Source organism: Notechis scutatus, chromosome 7, assembly GCF_049901735.1.
Source record: "Notechis scutatus isolate UNSWTSFEM ecotype Mainland chromosome 7, rNotScu1.2, whole genome shotgun sequence".
Classification (NCBI taxonomy): Eukaryota; Metazoa; Chordata; class Lepidosauria; order Squamata; family Elapidae; genus Notechis; species Notechis scutatus.
In genome coordinates, this window is record NC_142015.1 from 24,112,501 (window position 1) to 24,133,975 (window position 21,475).

Genomic DNA, 21,475 nt, shown 5'->3' on the forward strand with positions numbered 1-21,475 from the left:
GTTCTCTTTGGTTACTAATGACTGTAGCCTCCTTTCTTCTATAATTGCTTCCAAGAGATTAATTAACCCTTTGTTAATGATATCACTCAAGCTAATCAACCCCAATCGTGCCAATAGCCAGTCTAAGCCATTTCTATCTTGGCTTCTGTTTTGTTCTTCTAACTAATTTACACTCTCTGGTGGAGAGTGGAATGGAGCCATAAATCCTTTCTGATACACTGTTTTTGTGGGTTGTCATTTTTTTCAACCCACAAGATTAAGGAGTCCTGAGTTTCCAATGCTGCCAATTTCGGAGACCCGGTTTTAAGACTGACCTTATTGCTTTATAGGTGACCCAGATGGACCTGCTAAGATGCAACAGATAGGAGACAAGACACGAGATCATTTTGCAAAGACAACCTTCGAAGAACCCCCAAATTGCTAACGATACTTGCTGGAGCTTCCACCCCCTGAAGAATGAAAAGGGTTGTGCTTATTTATTTATTTTGCCTTACAGCTGTCAGCCCACTACAGCAAAATGGAGATGCCCAATTTTTCCATATATTCAGTACTTCACATCTTATTCTCTCTCCAAGCACTATGGATATTATGGTGGAGTTCAGTCTTGATATCGTCCATTCTCTTTAAGCACATCAACTTATCAAGTTGTGTAACTTTCACTGTGAGATCAAAGACAGACAGAGAAGCAATTTAGGACGAGAACTATGGGAAGACCTATAGGATGAGAACGAAGGAGTACGGCACTCGTCAACAAGTTGAAATTTGCTTTCTTCGGCTGGTGCAAACATCTTAACAAAATCGCTCTTTTAACAACTCGAAATCCCACTTTGGCTGATACAATAATCAGTTTAAGTGGATTTTTAAACTCAATTAACTGAACAAGTAATGAGGATATTAAGACTCTGGTCTGGCGAGATTAGATTAGTGTTACCTATGTTGGAACAAAGTTTTTGGAGAACCAAAGAGATTTCTCTCCAACTGCGTTGTGGATCGCATTCCTTTTCATTTCTTGAAAAAATGAGAAAGGTGATACAGAATTGAAGTCCAATCACGTACAATTAAGTTTTCTTGAAAGGCTAAAATTGTGGTCGTAAGTCGTGAACTACTTTTATTGGCTTCCTGATTTAAAGTTTGTAAGTTGAATTTTCTGCACTTTCCCCCTGCTGTTTGATCAGCCGTTTTATTTATTTTTTCCTCCCCATAGTGGTTTAGCTCTGTTATTAATGTGTTTTATCTGTCAGATTTCTTGGACGCTATTTATATTGGAAGTCATTGTGCAAGAAATTATGTAAAATGAATATTTCCATGCATGCCCGTTCTCAGGGCTTGGCGGGAGGGGAAAAACATCAATTAAGTGGAATTTATAAAGGGCACAATCTTACAGTATTGGTTTTAGTAGCTATGCAGCGGTGCTCAACCATGGCGACATTAAGACTTCTGGACTTCAACTCCCAGAATTCTCCAGCCAGCATTGGCCAACCTTGGCCACCCCTGACCTACACAATATTACTAAGAGATCCTACAATGTCTTCTCAGTAACTTTTACGCATTCTGCACGGTAGATTAACATTAGAGTCGAGACCCTGCAGTTGCCTCTTCATAGATTAAGACGCCCAACTACAATGTAATATCCCTCGCCCGTGGCTATACTGCCCCTCGGTCACACAGCCTTTCTTTCTGGCCCCTGGCCCTCTTTCCCCAGCCATTTAAAAACAGATTCGCTTTAATTTTGACAGCCCTCTTAAGTCCATAATTTGTACTTTCCCTGCTGGCCTGCCCAAATTAATTGACTATCGTGGCGGCCTCCTCTGACCCTTGCTTGTGCAATTACCATTGCTAAATACATCTGTGCTAAATACATCTGTGCCTCAAGGTTATCCCATAATGTTCTGGGCTGGTGCTGGCTTGAGGCTCCTTCTGTCAGTGACAATGGCATGGCAATATTCCTAATAGAGATCCTTCCCCGCCTTCTGTGGCGGAAAGTGAAAGTGTCCAAGAACATAACAGCATACAATTTTTCTCTCTCTTCCTCTCTGTCCCTCCTTCTCTGTCCCAATTTTTCTCTCTCTCCCTCTTTCCCCCTCTCTCCATGTCTCCACCTCTCTCCTTCCCTCTCTTTTCTCTCTCTTTCTCCCTTCCTCCCTCCCTCTTTCTTTCTCTCTTTCTCCCCTTTCTCCCTCCCTTACTTTCTCTCTTCTCCCTCTCTCCCTCTCTCCCTCCCTCCCTCCCTCTTTCTTTCTTTCTTTCTTTCTTTCTTTCTTTCTTTCTTTCTTTCTTTCTTTCTTTCTTTCTTTCTTTCTTTCTTTCTTTCTTTCTTTCTCTTTCTTTCTTTCTCTTTCTTTCTTTCTTTCTTTCTTTCTTTCTTTCTTTCTTTCTTTCTTTCTTTCCTCCCTCCCTCCCTCCCTCCCTCCTCCCTCCCTCCCTCCCTCCCTCCCTCCCTCCCTCCCTCTCTTTCTTTCTTTCTTTCTTTCTTTCTTTCTTTCTTTCTTTCTTTCTTTCTTTCTTTCTTTCTTTCCTCCCTCCCTCCCTCCCTCCCTCCCTCTTTCTTTCTTTCTTTCTTTCTTTCTTTCTTTCTTTCTTTCTTTCTTTCTTTCTTTCTTTCTTTCTGGCAGGGGAAGATTACTGCAAAATCCCCATTCCCTCCCCACCCCACTAACCCGCTTTCCAGCTCCGTTCTCCTGTGCAGGGCAACCAAGGAAAACCCAGCTGATCAGCTGGGACTCAATGGGAGGCAGAGAATAGATGGGGTTGGTGGGGCCAGTCAGAGGTGGGATTGGCTGGTTCTCTGAACTACTAAAAATTTCCACTACTGGTTCTCCAGAACTGGTCAGAACCGACTGAATACGACCTTTGCTGCAACCCCAAGTCCAATTGACCCCGAGGGAATATGACCCCTGGCTGCATTCTCTGTGTTTTCCAGAGATGAAAAACATGAGTTTCCATCCCTTAAGGCTGTTCAAACAGCCTTGAACCGAGGCCTTGAATGGAGCCAAAGCAATCCTATGGCTACGGAGAGACTTAAAATAAAAATAAGCTCATTTTGTGCTCCTGGCGATGTTTGTCAAGGCAAGTCCTCCTTCCTCTCCAAGGGGAAAAATAATTATCATTTGTTCCTGAAGCTTATGGGACAACAAAGAGAAGAAAAGGTTCAGCACAAGAATGGATGGGATAATTAGGCCAGGAACTCCTTGTCGATCTAAATGACTTCACATCTCACCCTCCCAAATACCAATCCGGCACAGATAACAATCTGCCCAAATTCTGGGTGGGAAATAGTGTCTGGGGCCTCGGAAGTTTATTGGCTTGAGAAGGAACGACAGTGGAAATTTGGAGTTTCAGAATAATGTAAGAGGCATCTCATTTGAGCCTGGTGGAAAGAGGCATGTAATAGACTCGAGAATTCCTACTGGAGCTTCTGGTTACTAGCAACAGCAGCTGCTATAAAATATATGAGTACAAGGTTGCATTTCTGATTTAGTTCATTCGGATGATAAAATGTTTCTTCAGGTTGGAAAGAATTCCCCTGCCACGGAGGAACGTAGTTATCTGCCTTCTCCTAACACAGATCCTTGACCACTCTGGCTTGCTTGCTTTCTTTCTTTCTTTCTTTCTTTCTTTCTTTCTTTCTTTCTTTCTTTCTTTCTTTCTTTCTTTTCTTTCTTTCTTTCTTTCTTTCTTCCCTTCCTTCCTTCCTTCCTTCCTTCCTTCCTTCCTTCCTTCCTTCCTTCCTTCCTTCCTTCCTTCCTTTTCTTTCTCCTTCCCTCTTTTCTTCCTTCCTTTCCTCCTCTCCTCTCCTCTCCTTTCCTTCCTTCCTTCCTTCCTTCCTTCCTTCCTTCCTTCCTTCCTTCCTTCCTTCCTTCCTTCCTCCCTCCCTCCCTCCCTCCCTCCTTCCTTCCTTCACAATTTATTGGTGCCCTATCTTACCACAGGATTATAATATTGTTAGCAATGACAATGTGTTTTTCCTGGTTTGGGCGTGTCTTGTATCACTGCATGAATCTAGTCACTGTCATTTCTAAACCATGACTCTTGGTTTAGCATGTTGCAGAAACATACCCAATTGTCATTTACTTCCTAAATCATGGTTAACGGCCATGGTTGAGCCCAGTCACTGTTTTGGGTTTCCAACAGTATTTTTTAGACCTACTGTGAGATGCATCGAGTTTGGGGCTGCAAAACAGTTGCTCTCCTGCTCAGATAATATTAGGACCACCTGAGCTAAAATGGGAGCCAAACCACGTGACTTAAACTCAATTCTGATTCTACCAAACCAAATGAACATCCACTCTAAAAAATTTTTTTTAAAAAAAGATTTGATAGGCTCTTTCTTTTCTAAGTAGCAGCCAAGGCAATGCATTGGCATTTTTCTGCAAGCTGAAAAAGCTACTTGGGTGGCTGGAGAATTCCTTCTCAAATACACTTAGCCAGCTTTGACTAAACGCAAAACCATGTTGAGGCCTGCTATGTAAATATATTAAATATTCAATCACTGAATGCTGCTGGCCATCAGCGGGAAAGAGCAAGGATGAGAAAGCCTTAAGCACAGCTAATTTGCCGGTTGCTAGGATTTGGGCTGAGCTTCAAAATTCACTGAATTTTTGAGCAGAGCTGATGAACAGGGAGTGCAGGCAAAAAAGAGAGAAGGAATTTTTTTTAAAAAAATAAGAAAACAGTTTAAAAAAAAAGCACATAACACCCATCCAGGGAAGCAGAGATTATCCACGTCTTTAAAAATAATATCAAACAATACAGATAACCCTTGACTTACAACAGTTCATTTAGTGACCATTCAAAGTTACAATGGCACTGAAAAAAAAGTGACATGACCATTTTGGTGTGAGGATTAATCTTACATCACTTTTTTCATTGCCGTAAGTTGGGCACTACCTGTATATAGATGCCAGCTTTTTCCTCTTTAGGGTTTAACATTTTTATCGAGTTATAAAATATTGTAAGGTACAAAATACAAAAGTAAACAGGAAAACAGCGGGGAGAAAGAAGAGGAAGAGAAGTGAGAAAGAATAAGAAAAGAAAGAAAGAAAAAGAAGTGACTTTCGACTCTCTCTGTTGCAGTAAAATAAGGCATTACCATCAAATCCCAACTTTTTGCTTTTTCATAATAATATGAATAGAATAGAATAAATTCTTTATTGGCCAAGTGTGGTTGGACACACAAGGAATTCGTCTTGGTGCAAATACTCTCAGTATACATAAAAGGAAAGATATATTCATCAAGAATCATCAGGTACAACACTTAATAGTAGTCAAAGGGTACAATAAGCAATCAAATTATTCTAGGAAACAGTCAATATAAATTGTAAGGATTCAAGCGACAAAGTTACAATCATACAGTCACAAGTGGGAGGGGATGGGTGAAAGGAAATGATGAGAAGAAGATGTTTCTAGGAAGATCTATCAATCTACTCGGTAAAACCTCAAATCAAACTCTCATTCTTTTCCACTTCTAGCATGAAGTTCAGAAGCGGTTTCCATGTGGAAACCAAAGTACTTATATTCTTAGCTTTTTCCTCTTTAATCATTCAACGAACAGTGTTTTCGTTTCTGGAGGCCAGGCTGAAGAATCCTCCAAACCAGGGGTCTCCAACCTTAGCAACTTTAGGACGTGTGGAGTTCCACTCCCAGAGCTCCTCAGCCAGCAAAGTTGTCCACAAGTCTTAAAGTTGCCCCCTTTGGAGACCCCTGCTCCAAACTGCCCCCTTTTCCCCCCCATGCAGTTCATCTCTGGTGTGTCATCACTAAAGGTTCTAGATCAGGAGTGTCCCATCAAGGGTGCTTAGATCCAGCCCACAAGGCCAGCCTGGAAATAACAAAGGACTGGCCGACAGTGTCTCTGCCAGCAAAAATGGAGCTTGCGGGGGGCACACGGTGTCCCCGCGCCCCGTTTTCACTGGCAGAGGGCTATCCAAACAAAGTAAAAAAAAGGGGGGGGAGAAATGTTTCCCTTTTTGCATTTGAGCATGCAAGAAGGGGCAGGAAAGGAGAAAGGGAAAGAGGAAAGACAAAGGAAAAGAAGGGAAGATGGAAAGAGAGCAAGGAAGGAAAAATGAGGAAAGAGGGGAAGAAAGAAGAAAGGAGAAGGAAGAGGGAAGGGAAGGAAAGGAAGGGAAGGGGCAGGAAAGGAGAAAGGGAAAGAGGAAAGGAAAAGAAGGGAAGATGGAAAGAGAGCAAGGAAGGAAAAATAAGGAAAGAGGGGAAGAAAGAAGAAAGGAGAAGGAAGAGGGAAGAGGGAAGGAAAGGAAGGGAAGGGGCAGGAAGGGAGAAAGGGAAAGAGGAAAGACAAAGGAAAAGAAGGGAAGATGGAAAGAGAGCAAGGAAGGAAAAATAAGGAAAGAGGGGAAGAAAGAAGAAAGGAGAAGGAAGAGGAAGGGAAGGAAAGGAAGGGAAGGGGCAGGAAAGGAGAAAGGGAAAGAGGAAAGACAAAGGAAAAGAAGGGAAGATGGAAAGAGAGCAAGGAAGGAAAAATAAGGAAAGAGGGGAAGAAAGAAGAAAGGAGAAGGAAGAGGGAAGGGAAGGAAAGGAAGGGAAGAGGGAAGGAAAGGAGAAAGGGAAAGAGGAAAGACAAAGGAAAAGAAGGGAAGATGGAAAGAGAGCAAGGAAGAAAAAATAAGGAAAGAGGGGAAGAAAGAAGAAAGGAGAAGGAAGAGGGAAGGAAAAAGAAGAAAAGGAAGGAAGGAAGGAAGGGAAAATGGAAGGAAGGAAGGAAGGAAGATTATAATGAGAGTGAGGGAGGGAAGTTCTGCCTTAGGTGCCTCTGCCACGAGTGAGGAGCTGGCCACGCCCACCCTGGCCACGCCTACCCAGTCCTCCGAGGTCAAATCCAAGCCTGATTTGGCCCTCAATGAAATTGAGTTTGACACCCTCGCTTGAGAGAGAGCATGCAAGGGCCAAGCTCCTTCTGCGCAGGAGCCCTGTAAGATGGCACCTAAAATGGCTTCTGCTCCCACCACCAAAGTATTTCCCTCTTCTATTATTTATCAGCCCACTGCATTATTTAAGCCACCGTACCACATAAATGCACGGCACAGAGCTCGTGTTTATTCAGCGCTTTGAGTATGTAAAGCATTATAATGTTGCCATTAATAATGCAACAGGCTCGAAAGCCTGCAGCTCGAACAGGAAAACACAATTGGTGTTTTTTTTTTGTTTTTTGTTTTGCTGCCTGACCTGTCACTGTGGAAGAGTGGAGCCAAACCAATAAGAATCTTTACCTTTACGATTTATATTGTTTTATTTAGTTTCCTCAGATGATTTGATTGCTTATTAAGTATCCTATGACTATCACTAAGTGTTGTATCTTATGATTCTTGATTAATATATTTTTTTATGTTCATTGAGAGCTTATGCACCAAAGAGAAATTCCTCGTGTGTCTAATTACACCTGGCCATTAAAGAATTCTATTCTATTCTATTGTATTCTATTCTACTTTATTCTACTCTATTTGTTCTTTCCCTATTCTATTCTATTCTATTCTGTTCTATTCTGTTCTGTTCTGTTCTGTTCTATTCTCTCCTGTTCTCTCCTGTTCTATTCTATTCTATTCTATTCTATTCTATTCTATTCTATTCTATTCTATTCTATTCTATTCTATTCTATTCTATTCTATTCTATTCCATTCTATTCCATTCCATTCCATTCCATTCCATTCTATTCTATTCTATTCATTCTTTCTCTACTCTACTCTACTCTACTCTACTCTACTCTACTCTACTCTACTCTACTCTACTCTACTCTACTCTACTCTACTGGAAAAAAAGAAGTCAGCTTAGAGACATGGGCCATACATTCCTTTATGACACCGCAAACCAACCAAGACAAGAGGCAATGGATGGAAACTTATCAAGGAGAGATCCAACCTAGAACTAAGGAGAAATTTCTTGATAGTAAGAACAATTAATCAGTGAAACAACTTGCCTCTCGAAGTTGTGGTTGCTCCATCACTGGAGGTTTTTAAGAAGAGATTGGACAGCCATTTGCTCAGAATGCTACAGGGTCTCCTGCTTGAGCAAGGGGTTGGACTGGATGACCTCCAAGGTCCCTTCCAACTCTATTCTTCTGTAGTCTGACTCTTTACAGAGCTTGGCTTTGCCACAGAAGGACGGAAGCTGGTCAGACAGCGGTTGAGCCCTTCCTCCATTTTAAGCGGAGTTGAAAGAGCCTGTTAAATTCAGCTCAATCTGGCCATGGGTCAGCGGAGCGAGCAACTTCCCGAGCAACAGAACGAAATCTTTATTTAATTTGAACTGGAATTGCTCGGTGAAGTCGCCGAGAGACTTTTGAAAGGAAGTCATTTTAAGGCTGCAAAGATGCCACAATCGCTTCAAACTGGAAATTGCTCTAAAGCTGCCTTATACGCAGGACGCCTGGTTCCACTTTTCCTCCCATTTGTAGCTCCCTGACAGATCTGAAGCTGTCCTGAAAGATGCCAGGTGAAAGCTGGTTCTTATTCTGCTCCTTTTGTGTCTCGTATCTCCCACAGGTATACATTATTTGCAAAGACAATATCTGTATCTGGCACTCTTTCCACCAGGATAAAATTCACCCCCCAAAAAAGTTATCTTGAATATTTTAGCAACAGAAGAACCAAATGAGTTAGACCAAGAAAGGAGTTTCCAAACTCATAATCAGCATAAAGTGACAGCCAACAAGACAAAGGACATTTTTAAAGGAACCGTGACATCAAGAACGAAAGTCACAACACAAAGAAACAGGTAGTGCTGAACCCAGAGTACAAAGGGTAAACGCTAAAAAAAGGTATTTATTTACCTGTCTGAAGCCATTCCTGGTGTACTGCAGGATTTTCAGAGCATAGTTTGATCGTTGGCCTTTGCTGTTGAACTCTATGTGGCCAGTGAGACCTTCCAATTCTACCTGTCCAAGAGAGGGTGAGTTGCAGCGCCAGATAGAAACTCTTGAGTCTGAAGGACAGAGGCCCTACGCTTGTCATGTCAAGCCAGAAAGGAAAACACAGTCTCGTATGTAACACCTTAGATCTTGGACCTATAAGGTCCATTCCAGCCCTACGATCCTACAAGACTACAATTCTATGTTTCTACGGTTTCTATAAAAACTACCGGAAAAAAAAATCTGTTGCTGCTCACAGTGGTGAGAAATTTCAAGTCAGGAAGGAAGTTTTTGGACAAGTCACCAATGTGAGCAGCTGAGAGGACAGGAAGTCTAGGCCACCTGCATTCTGGGGTGGGCTGCTGGCGGTTCGCAGGGGTTCAGGAGAGCCTCTAGCTAAGATTCTGTGCAGTTTGGAGAACTCCCCCAATCCCACTCCTGGCTGGCCCCACTCATCTCCCAGGAGTCCCCCACATGGCCCATTTTGGATGCAGGTAAGTGCAGGGCACACACAGAGACTCGGGGAGGGCAAAAAATGGGCGTCCTGGAAGTTCGGGAAGGCCAGAAACCAGGTCTGTTTCCAGCTTCCAGAGAGCCATTTTTGCCTTCTTGGAGGTTCAAAAAAAGACTCCGAAGCCCTGGAAGGGTAAATACCCCCCCCTGGCCATAGTGCAGGAGGCCGACTAGGCCACGCCCACCCAGAAACCAGGCAGAGAACCCATTGCCAAAATATTTGAAGCCCACCCCTGCCTGCATTGTCACAAGATGGTGACCAAGCCCCCCTTTCTTTCTGGCCTCAACAGCTGGTCTGCCTCTTTCAGTACCTTCTGCAGAGATCTTTGTTCCCATCACGGTAGCTGTGAATTGCACTGTCAAAAGTGAGTGCTCAATTCAAACACCTCGCCTGGGACTTGAGGGGAAGCCATTACATGGCTGGGTAGCCCAGGTGTCACATTGGGTTATGTGAAAATGAAGCATGAGGGTGCAAAGGTCTGGTAAATACAGATAACCACACTCTGCTAATTGTCGACAAAGCATTAGATTATTGATTTTCCAGCAATACAGATCCCATGTAGGAGAAAATAGAACCATAGCAATTTCTACTAGAGATTTATTTTTTCCGCAGAATGCAAAACCACAACCGAACTTCTGATGGACATGTCAAGTGACGAGTCCATCATCCAAAGCCGAAATAAGAAAGAGTCTCCTTTGTGCAGATGGATACAAGTCATATCCTGTGCCATATTCAGCAGGGCAAACCCCAACCAAGACCCAATGAAGCCAGCATAGCACTTGTATTTACTGACAGACATCCTTTCCAATAAAAGGACATTGTCCCCCCAGCCAAGCAACCATAGATTCAGGTCCACTAGGAACTTGAAAACATCTTAGCTTGTTGCCTATGTGAGATTTGGAGAAGGTCTGCCAAATAGATGATGGATGCATGAGGAACTGTCATTAAAAAAATGCAAACTTACAGTACATTCTTTGAAGGTCTTACTCTCGGGATCAAAGTTAGCAAACACCCTAGAACAAGGTGTCCAACTGTGGCAACTTTAAGACTTGTGGATTTCAATTCCCAGAATTCCCCAGTGCCAGGTTCCAAGTAATGCAACCACCATAAAATGAACTCCAAGGCATTTCAATTCTTCAAAGAACAAGTTTATTAAGGTATATCATCTTGGCACTAACTAGTGGAAAGCCAGTACCGAAAGTTTCCCTGCTTTCCACATCACTATAACTAGGATTTTCTCAATTTTCCAAAACAATATGTCACATTGTCCAACTGGGATGTGAAACGGTTGCCTGGTTGAATTCTCCTTCCTCTGGCCAGACAGCCTTTGGAACATGGCTGACTCATCGTCCAGCTATGTTGTTGTGGCTGAAACTCCATCCACCTCAGTTCTCCTTCCTTTCAGCTCCCAAGTGTGTCAAACAGAATTTATATGTATAACCCAGATGTAAACCAATCCACCATCTAACCAAATTCAGGCTTGACACCCAGCCACTTCAACTTCTGGGAGTTGAAGTCCACAGGTCTTAAAGTTGCCAAGGTTGGACATTGCTGTCCTCGAACCTATGTCCAACCAATGGATGTTGTCTTCTTGATCCTTTGTTCCGATTCTTCCACTGAAACCATTAACTATGTGACGGTTCCTTGGCACATGTTCTGCCCCTCCAGTTCTGCCTACCTCTGTGTTAAGGTAGGCACTGCCCGTGTTTTTGTCAAGGAAGCAGAGATGCAGAAGAAGTGCCAGCCATTTCAAGTAAGTAAGGTCAAGCTGAGCAGAAGACAAAGAGGGGCTTCCACGGGTTTGAGTAACTTGAGTAACTAATGCTAGGAGGCATCTTCTAGAACGTTGTTCTGGCAACTTTAAAATGTTAGACTTCAATATGCTGGCTAGGGGATTCTGGGAGTTGAAGTCCACACATCTCAAAGTTGTTAAGGGTGAGAAAACATTGTTCTAGAGCAGAGGTGTCAAACTTAATTTCAGTGAGGGCCGCATCAGGGTTGTGTTTGACTATGAGGGGCCAGGATGGGTGGGGCCAGCATGACGTCACTCAGGTTGGGGGCGTCTGTGGGGGCCCAAGCTCTCGGTCAGCAAAAATGGGCTACCAAGCTCCGTTTTAGGCTGTGACAGCCTCCTGCAATCCTCTGCCAGCGAAAATGGAACTTGGGTCACGAGCTCCATTTTCACTTGAAGAGGCATCATGGGCCAGTCCTTTGCTGTTCCCTCTGTGGAGGTGGCCCCACAGGCCAGATCTAAGCACCCCATGGGCTGGATCCGGCCTCCTGGGCCTTGAGTTTGACATCCCTATTCTAGAGGGATATGGAACAAACTGCCCTGGGATGATATGGTTACCTTCAGTGGAGATATTTATGCAGATTTCTAGGGGCCCTTCTGATCTCCTCCTACAACCTTTCTTTATGGTAAACTTCTAAGCAGGACTCCTGTCTATCTCATGCTGAGAACAGGTGGGAACCCACATTCCCAAATCCTCCGTGCTCAATCCATTCTCACCATTCTGAGGTAGTTCATCAAACTGGTGCCATGTTGCCAGATTTGGGCAGATCCGCAAGACAAGGGTTTTACACCAATTTCCTGGCTCCGGTTCAGCTCTTGTACCGCACTGACCACAGCATAGACTGCATCGAATAATAAGGCAGAAGACAGCTGAAGAAAATGGAAGACAAGGAACAGGGAGAGGACATGTTATTGGGACCCAAAGTCCAGGCTGTTTCCAAAACAATAACCTGGCACAGAGCAAAGGACAATTGAACAAGTAAATTCTTGGTTCCAGTCAAGGGGGAATAAAGTTTATGCATTTGATGGAGAAGACCCTGAACGAATAGTAGCAGGTGGTACTATCTCACTAATTACAGTTGATTTCTAAAATGTTAATCAGAATTAAACCTGTTTTGGGCTTGGTTGGAAGAATAGAATAGAATAGAATAGAATAGAATAGAATAGAATCGTAGAGTAGAGTAGAGTAGAGTAGAGTAGAGTAGAGTAGAGTAGAGTAGAGTAAAGTAGAGTAGAATAACAGAGTTGGAAGGGACCTTGGAGGTCTTCTAGTCCAACCCCCTGCTTAGGCAGGAAACCCTACACCACTTCAGACAAATGGTTGTCCAACAGCTTTTTAAAAACTTCCGGTGTTGGAGCAGTCACAACTTTTGGAGGCAAGTTGTTCCAATATGTTCTCACTGTCAGAAAACTTTCTCCTTAGTTCTAAGTTGCTTGTCTCCTTGATTAGTTTCCATCTGTTGCTTCTTGTCCTGCCTTCAGGTGCTTTAATAGCTTGACTCCCTCTTCTTTGGGGCAGCCCCTGAGATATTGGAAGGCTGCTATAACATCACCCCTAGTCCTTCTTTCCTTCAAACTAGACATACCCAATTCTTTATATGTTTTAGCCTCCAGTCCCCTAATCTTCTTCGATGCTCTTCTCTGTACTCTTTCTAGAGTCTCAACATCTTTTTTACATCGTGGTGACCAAAACTGGATGCAGGATACCAAGTGTGGCCTTATCAAGGCCTTATAAAGTGGTATAAACCCTTCACCTGATCTTGATTCTATCCCTCTGTTTATACAGCCTAGGATTGCATTGGCTTTTGGAACAGAAGGAAATACCAGAGCTATAATGTAGACTATAGGTAGCATGATATGGATCTTTTTTAAAAAATAAATAAATAAATACAGGGCCTTTTTGGTTATGACACCATTGTTGTGAAACCTTCTCCTTAGGAAATCCCATCTGTGATTTACATATCAAAGTCAATTCAAGAATTAACCTTCTAAGGAAAACATTGCGTGGAATGAATCCCGTTTGTGATTTTTCCAAGTCTGGTTTTGCTCTGAGATTAGTTATTTTCATTAGGTTATTTTTTTCCTTTTTATAATTTGTTACAGAGTTTTTTTTATTGGAGGGCTGTCAAATGGAGTTCTTCTGTTTCTATTATCTGTAATTTGATGTTATTGTTCTTAACTGATTTTAATCTACGTTGCAAGCTTTTCTGCTTTGTATCTGAAGAGGAAGAGCCAGGGAGAAGGTTGATAAGGTACAATAATGATCGTGTTTATCCAGAAATAATTAAAAATATTTTGCAACACTATTTGAGAGCGTCTTGCAAGTGATCTTGATGTATTAGATTTTATTAGGAAAACATGCTCTCCGATATTATTCAAGCAAGCGGAACACAGGAACAACTCCAGCCTACAAGATAAATCAATTCTGATGAAATGTCCTAGATCAAAACAGTTCTACAGATATTATTTAACCTTGTACAGTTATATTCCATCAGCACATTAATTTGCTCTGAGTCACACTTACAGAGAATGTGGCTTAATTAATACAAGACTCTGCTATTTCCCAATAAAAATTACTTTCACCTCAAATCCCAGGATTATTTTGATACACTTGCAAGAGTCGCTATTCATCTGTCCCTTTTGATCAATATTTTTTTTCATCCTGTCATACGTTTCTCAGCTAACCACAAATATTTACTCTAAATGTGGGATTTAAAGAGTTTCAGCAGAAAGAACGTATCTATTCTGGGATGTGGATGGATGAATCAATATCCATGTGTCTCAGTCACTAATTCTTTCGGTGTAACAACATTATGGAAAACGGAGAAAGGAGAGCTTCCCCAAATGCCTTCTAAATTACAATTCCCCAAAAGATCCATTCAATTCTGTCTTTATCTCAGGATTCCAATCGCTGAAATGGCATTAACCTCTGTCCAAATAACCGTTAACTCTTATATTTATCGATCCAAGTTAAAACCTCCCAGCGGATGGATAGAATCGCCACTTTGCCTTGCAAATCTACAGAGAGACATATGTCCCAGTTTTGGCCATACCCATTTTCTGCATGCATAACTCTTATCTCAAGAAGAAGTAAATACTTGCAACCAGGGGTGGCTTCAATTTTTTTTAGCAAGGGGTTCTCTGCCCGGTTGTTGGGTAGGCGTGGCCATGGTTCTGTCCTGCACATTGGTTAAAAAATAAATAAATACAGCAAATACAAGCTAAGCGGATAGGATCTTGTTGATGATCCTCACTCTATCAAGGACCTTGGAGTACTCATATCTAATGACCTAAGCGCCAGAGCTCACTGCAACAGCATTGCCAAAAAGGCATTAAGAGTTGTAAACCTAATCTTATGAAGCTTCTCCTCTGGTAATACTGATTTGCAAACTAGGGGTTTCAAAACTTTTGCTAGACCAATACATGAATACAGCTCCACTGTCAGAATCCGCACTGTATACCAGACATTAATACAATTGAGCGAGTCCAGAGGTATTTTACAACAAGAGTACTACACTCCTCTGTTCACAACAGAATACCCTACACCACCAGATTTGAGCTTCTAGGCTTAGATAATCTTGAACTATGCCGGCTAAGATTGACTTAAGCATAGTACATAAAAATCATGTGTTACAACATCTTACCAGTTAATGAATATTCCAGCTTAACCACAACAACACAAGAGCACACAACAGATACAAACTTAATGTAAACCACTCCAAACTTGATTACAGGAAATATGATTTCAGCAACAGAGCGGTCAATGCCTGGAACTCACTACCTGACTCTGTTGTCACCTGCTCAAACCCCCACTCCTTTACCCTCAAACTAACATCCATCGACCTCGCCCCATTCCTAAGAGGTCTGTAAGGGGTGTGCATAAGCGCACCATCGTGCCTACCATCCCCGTCCTATTGTCCCCAATTATTCATACCTATTTCATGTATTTATACTTACGTTTATTCTTATTTCTATTATATTGTAAGCGTTTGACAAATCAAATCAATAGATACAATAAAAATGGTGGGCGTGGCCTAGTCAGCCTCCTGAACCATGGAGGGGAGGGGGGGCATTTTTGCCCTCCCCAGGCTCCGGAGGATTTCCTTGAGCCTCCAGGAGGACGAAAACTTTCCCGAACCCCTGCGAACCCCCAGCAGTCCACCCCTGCTTGCAACCCTTCGATTCTTCTCCGTTTCTGACTTTACACTCAGACCCAGAACATTCTATGTGTTTTCTCTGCCTTCATTGGAAATTCAGATTGCAAGGCTATTTCCTACATTCTGGGTAAACAGTTTAACTACCTGAGCATCCATGCAGAGGCTGCCTATTGATAAAGTGGAATATTTAATCCATTCCATGTGCTAAAAATACCCTCCGTGCTAAAGCTTTCCTGCAATAACAAAAGAAGTAAAGACACTGGAATGAGATGAGCTGAAGCAAAGCTTGGCAGGAGAATATAAGTGGGATTAATTGCCATCTTAACTAGAAATCAGTTCTCCTCTTAAGTATTGCTTGGCTGATGTCTGCTTTTGATTTCACCAGCCTTATCCAGATAAACATATTCAAGATAGGTTGTCTTCTACTTCTCTTTCAAGAAATTCAGACTGCTGTATTTAATTCTTCTCCCCACTCTGCTTTTTAGTCTTTTAGTCCTTCTTTTATATCTACCCCAACTGAAGCTTCCAGATGTTCTTCTAGCAATAATACTTCAACTTATATACTGCCCCCTAATGCTATCCAGCCCTCTCTAAGTGGTTTACAGAGTCAGTATATTTCCCCCAAAAATCTGGGCCCTCATCTTACTGACCTTGGAAGGATGGAAAGCAGAATCAACCTTGAGCTGGTTAGGATCGAACTTTTGGCTGTGGGCAGAATTAACCTGCAATACTGCATTCTAACTATTGGGAAGGAAGGGAGGGAGGGAGGGAGGGAGGGAGGGAGGGAGGAAGGAAGGAAGGAAAGGAAGGAAGGAAGGAAGGAAGATAGGTAGCAATAGCACTTAGACTTATATACTGCTTCACAGTGCTTTCCAGCCCTCTCTAAGTGGTTTACAGAGTCAGCATATTACCCTCAACACTCTGGGTCTTCATTTTACCAACCTTGGAAGGATGGAAGACTGAGTCAACCTTGAGCCAATCAAGGATCAAACTCCAATTTCCCTGCAATTTTGCCTTCTAACCTTTGTGCCACCAGGGCTCCTTATGACTAGGAGATGTAGGCATTTTTTGGAGGGGGAGCATAAAGGGGGAATTCTGGGAATTGAAGTCCACCCATCTTAAAGTCGCCAAGTTTGAGAATCATTGCATTAAACCCACCAGGAATTTCCTGCATGAAAAGCCTCCATTGGCAGGATTATTTCTATAGGAGAGTTTACAACTTCCATGCAGTCAATTCAATGACCCCTAATTAATTCTATTTATTCTTCCTGTCTCATATACTATGTTTTTAATGACACCAACTTCAACACCTTTGGCATTTTTTATTATTATTATCATTATCAAGAGATTAACCGGCCATTTTTCCTTTCCTCTCCATGCTGTGACTAAGATTTCACCTTTAATTAATGCCACTGCCTGCTCACCGTTGTTGTCAGTCTCTTATTATTGTTGGAAGTTACATTCCCCCCTCTTCTAGGAAAACAGCCCCCATCCTTTGTCAAGTAGGGCTATTAAAATAGCTGGAGCCAGCTTACTTTTCACAACAAAGGAAGGAGAAAATTACAGGCATGAGATACAAAGAAAAAAAACCTACAAACTAGCTAAGATCCTTTTCCATAGAAATCAAATAGATGGCAAGTTATAAAAACTTGTGAAAAGCAAACCAAAAGGCATGGCAGGAAGGAAACATGATACAAACATGATGCAAACAACTCCAAAGGACCAGGACCATAAAACCAAGATCCCAGGAAAAGAATTCAACACACACACAAAAATCAAAGTGTTCAAAGATTCACACCTACAAATCAAAGAACCTGAAGTGTATTAAAGAGAGGTTTTCCTACTCACTTATTAGATTAATCCTAGGAACACTGTGAGATTTCTTACCTGCCTTCCTATTAATAAACTGATTCTGACTTTCAACTAGCAGCTGACCAAATCATTTTGCATTTCTCCCAGCCGGGAAATTTGAATCCACAAAAGGAAAGAACTTTGCCTATTCCTTAAAAGGGAAGCCTTCTTTTTGCCTTTCCTCATTATGATTAAAGTTCCATTATTTTTTAAATAAATGAGCCACTCTCCATCCCATATCTTTCTCCAACAATTCTCCCAGGGTTGCGAGCTCTGTCTTCTCTTCAAAATCCCTCACATTATCTCACCTTCTCCATGTAAACACTATATCTACTGATTGTGTCAGGACACAACCATCTCTCCTGAAAAAAAATAATGTAATGTAATATTGAGAAAGGTTAGAGCTTCACTTGAGTTTATCTGGAATAAACAATTCTGTTTTTTCTTCAAGATCCTTGACAGGACTTTGCTCTCAACTGGCCAAATGAGGATTTCTGAGGCCTTTACACAAAGGTGTTTTCTGAAATAATAATAAGAAATAAATCACTAAATGTCTATGGAGCTTCTCAGTCCTCCAGGACGTGGTTGTCCCAAAATGCTTTTTTTTCCAAGAGGCAACTGGACTTTCTGGTTTTTCTTTGAAGATGTTTTGCTTCTCATCCAGAAGCTTCTTCAACTCTGACTGAAGAAGAATCCTTCCATTTCCCCACCATCCAGTCAGATCTGAAGAAGCTTCTTGGATGAGAACCAAAATGCCTTCAAAAAAAACAAAAACCAGGAAAGTCCAGTTGCCTCTTGAAAAAGCACTTTGGAAGTAAAAATATATACTTTGCACAAATTCCTTAGCCTTTTCCCAGCTTGTTCAGATTTCCAGAGATTGTTCTGAATGCTAAGTGGAGAGAATCCAAGGTCAAACCAATCAGCAGCAAATTCAAACCAGATTTATCTTGGTGGGCCTCCATTCATAGTGTCATATTGCCATTGCCTATGATCTTCAAAATTCTTTTAGTCAATGTTTTCATATCTTCCCTTCTCTTTTCTGTGCTGTTAAAGATCTCTTATTGGTGACCACAAATGGTGCTTGTAGATTTTAATGAAGCATATGACAATATTGATTGGGATTTTCGACTTTGCAGCTTACAAACATTTGTTTCAGTTCTTAGATTTTTGAAAAAATATTGTGTCCACTGTCTTGTTTTTTTTTCTTTTAAATTTTATTAGACAAGATGATCATGGACAGTTTCCCAAGAAGCAGAATTATAGGGCTTTATGATTTAGAGAAAATGTTCTGCAGCAGAGTTGCTCCAGGCAATGGAGATCCCATTAACAAATCCAGACAATTTTCTATCCATCACCTCCTTCCAGGCACATCTAATTTAGGGAGGGGTGGGGAGCAAGAGAAGGATTTCAGTGCATGAAACGGAAATTCACCCCCAGTATCTAAAATACAAATGCTAACAACACATTCAGTTCCATGAGTTTGATTCCTCACAAAGGCACGTTGAGAGTTCAAGCTTGGTAGAGGAGAATTATTGGGTTTCCAGGAAAACCAAGTCTTTAGGAAAAAGTAGATGCAGAGTGGTTTCAAACTAATAACAGCTGAGTCTATTTCAAAACAATACATTTGCAAAGGAGTGAATCCAATGGAATTGTCTGAAAATGGATATGGCTGGCTGGTTGGCACCTCTAGACAAGTCCATGCCCTACTGCAACATTTTGTGGCAAGTCCCAACTCTGTTCAATACTCAACAACAAATCCAACCCAAGCTATTCCATCAATCCAATTCCATCAAAACCAATCCATCAAGACAGCGGTGCCCTGAACACAGTTGGATGGTTGCCAACTAACGCCATATATAGCCTGGTTGACCTTGTGTATCTTAGTGATCAGCCGCATGCTCTGAAAGACAACGTGCTATGGCCAGTTCGCTGCAGTCAACTTTTCATGCTCAATTCACCGTGGGAGAACTTGCTGTGGCCAACTCACCACAAGACAATTCAATGCAGGATTAGTTTCTTTTATTATTTATCAAAGCACTATGAAAGCTGGTAGTGATAGGAATGATTTCGTTTGATACAAGAACTGAGACAATTTTGATGAAAACACAACAAAGATAAAAGGAGCTAAGGGAATCCTGCAGTGAGTTGTCTCATGGCAAGTTGGTTGTGATGAGTTAGTCGCAGTGAAGTGGCCTTGGTGAGTTGTCGCCAGCTTTGGAAGCCATATTTTATCAGAAGCTTCCAAGCTGCCACATCTTAGTGCCTGGGAATTTGGGAAGGGGGATTTCATGAAGAGGTGGAAGATTAGACATAACAACATTCTTCTCCTAAAGTCAAGGACAAATAACCCTGCAACTGCAAAGGAGGAGTTGGAGGAATGTCTCCAGTTGGGAACGATGGTTAATTGGGCTATGTGATGGTGGGTGCAGGGGAGGGATTTTGAATTTTCAATTGGGAAGGGAAAACCCGGAATTCACAGATTTGGGTTTTCCCAGATGTGCCAGTATGACTTCCTTAATAAATTCTTACTTGGATGAACTCTGTTTCTGAGTGCTAAATGAAATGGGGAGTTTCACTGGACCACTGACAGTTGTCCCATTCCACTGAAAGAACCTCCTTGGCTTCTTTCTGTCTTGTCAGCTTTTCATCTAAATCTTGCTTGAGAACAACAGTTTCTCTTTTGTCTGGATCATTTAATTGCCAGCTTCCTCTGCCACTATTTATCGGTTACTCTTATTTAAAGCAATAAAGCAATTTGGGATTCAGCTAGGATGGCAGCCAATTAAGTTGTATTTCTCCATAAGGAGGCTATTGTGTAGATCCCCCAGGCTCTCCCAGCCATCCAATGGGTGTGAAATATGTCTTCCCTTACTTCCCCCCACTCAACCTTAGATTCAGTCATCACCCTTTTAAACGTCTAATCACTTCTGTGCTGACACAAATAGTTCATCTGCAAATATCTCTTCGTTTGTTCATTGGCGCCTATTGTTCCAACGCCATTTGTTTTCATTTTGGGTTTCTCCAGCTCTGATCAATTCAAGTGAAAAAATTCAGAGGTGAAAGGGAGGTGGCTGTCTAAATTCTTCATCTGATGTGCCCAAAATTTGCCCTAGAACTCCAGGAGGTGTCCGACCAATGTATAATAAAATGAAATCATTATATCCCATGATTTAGAAATTAAAATTCTCTCCATGCTGCCTTTTCTGGCAGCCAGATCACACTGCTAACTCATATTTAGTAACTATGTATGTGAAAAGTTCTCTTTCATTATGTTTTTATAACTCTGTATGACCATTAGGATAGGTACGCGGTGGCTCAATGGCTAAGACGCTGAGCTTGTTGATCAGAAAGGTCGACCATTCAGCGGTTCGAATCCCTAGCGCCATGTAACGGAGTGAGCTCCTATTACTTGTCCCAGCTTCTGCCAACCTAGCAGTTCGAAAGCATGTCAAATGCAAGTAGAAAAATAGGGACCACTTTGGTGGGAAGGTAACAGTGTTCCGTGTGCCTTCGGGGTTTAGTCATGCTGGCCACATGACCATGGAGACATCTTTGGATAACGTTGGCTCTTTGGCTTTGTAACCGAGACGAGCACTGGCCCCTAGAGCCAGAAACAACTAGCATGTATGTGTGAGGGGAATTTTTACCTTTACCTTTATGACTGTTAGGAGTTCAAAGGAACTGCTAGGAGAAAACACTAGAAACATAACCATCCTTGTAATCAACAAGGAATCTAATCTGCATCTACAGAGATCAATTGCAGAGGTCTTCTAACAAAGAATAAAGTTGACTGAACTGGTAACAGTATTAAGAAGACAAGAAGCCTCATGTAGGTCAAGCAATTTCACTGAAGAAGCAGATTAAGAAGGCTATTGACGCTTTTGAACTTTGGTTTTGGAGAAAGCTCCCGAGAATACCACAGACAGTCAAGAAAACAAATCAATGAATCACTGAACAAAGTCAACCAAAGTTTCCATTGAAGGACAAATGACCAGATTCAAATTATCCATCCTATTTGGACAGATGATGCAGCTCCCTGGAGAAGCCTCTAATGCTGAGAACGGTGGATGAGAAGAAGACAACAATCAGCAGAGAGGGGGATGGACTTGGTTACAGTAGTGGTGGGTGCACCATGAGAAGACACCAGGTGACGGACAGAAAAAAAATATCGACCCAAGTGGTTGCTAAGAGATGACACTGACTTGGTGGCACATAATCAATCAATTTCTTCTGTCAGCTCAAACATGAGGTTCTTAGTAACCTAAGGATTTTATAGTCCTTGGGTTGAAATGTAATAT

General features: G+C 41.9%; 1 protein-coding gene across 2 annotated transcripts in view; it reads right to left on the reverse strand.

Annotated features, from left to right (window-relative positions):
• GRIK4 (glutamate ionotropic receptor kainate type subunit 4) overlaps positions 1-21,475 on the reverse strand; it is a 364,998-nt gene that overhangs the window by 60,540 nt on the left and 282,983 nt on the right. For both annotated transcript variants that reach the window (XM_087970153.1, XM_087970154.1), the window contains exons 9-10: positions 11,887-12,039; positions 8,786-8,890 (exon numbers count right to left, since the gene is read on the reverse strand). In XM_087970153.1, coding sequence (XP_087826279.1) covers positions 8,786-8,890; positions 11,887-12,039 — 258 coding nt within the window. The remainder of the gene's footprint in view (positions 1-8,785; positions 8,891-11,886; positions 12,040-21,475) is intronic.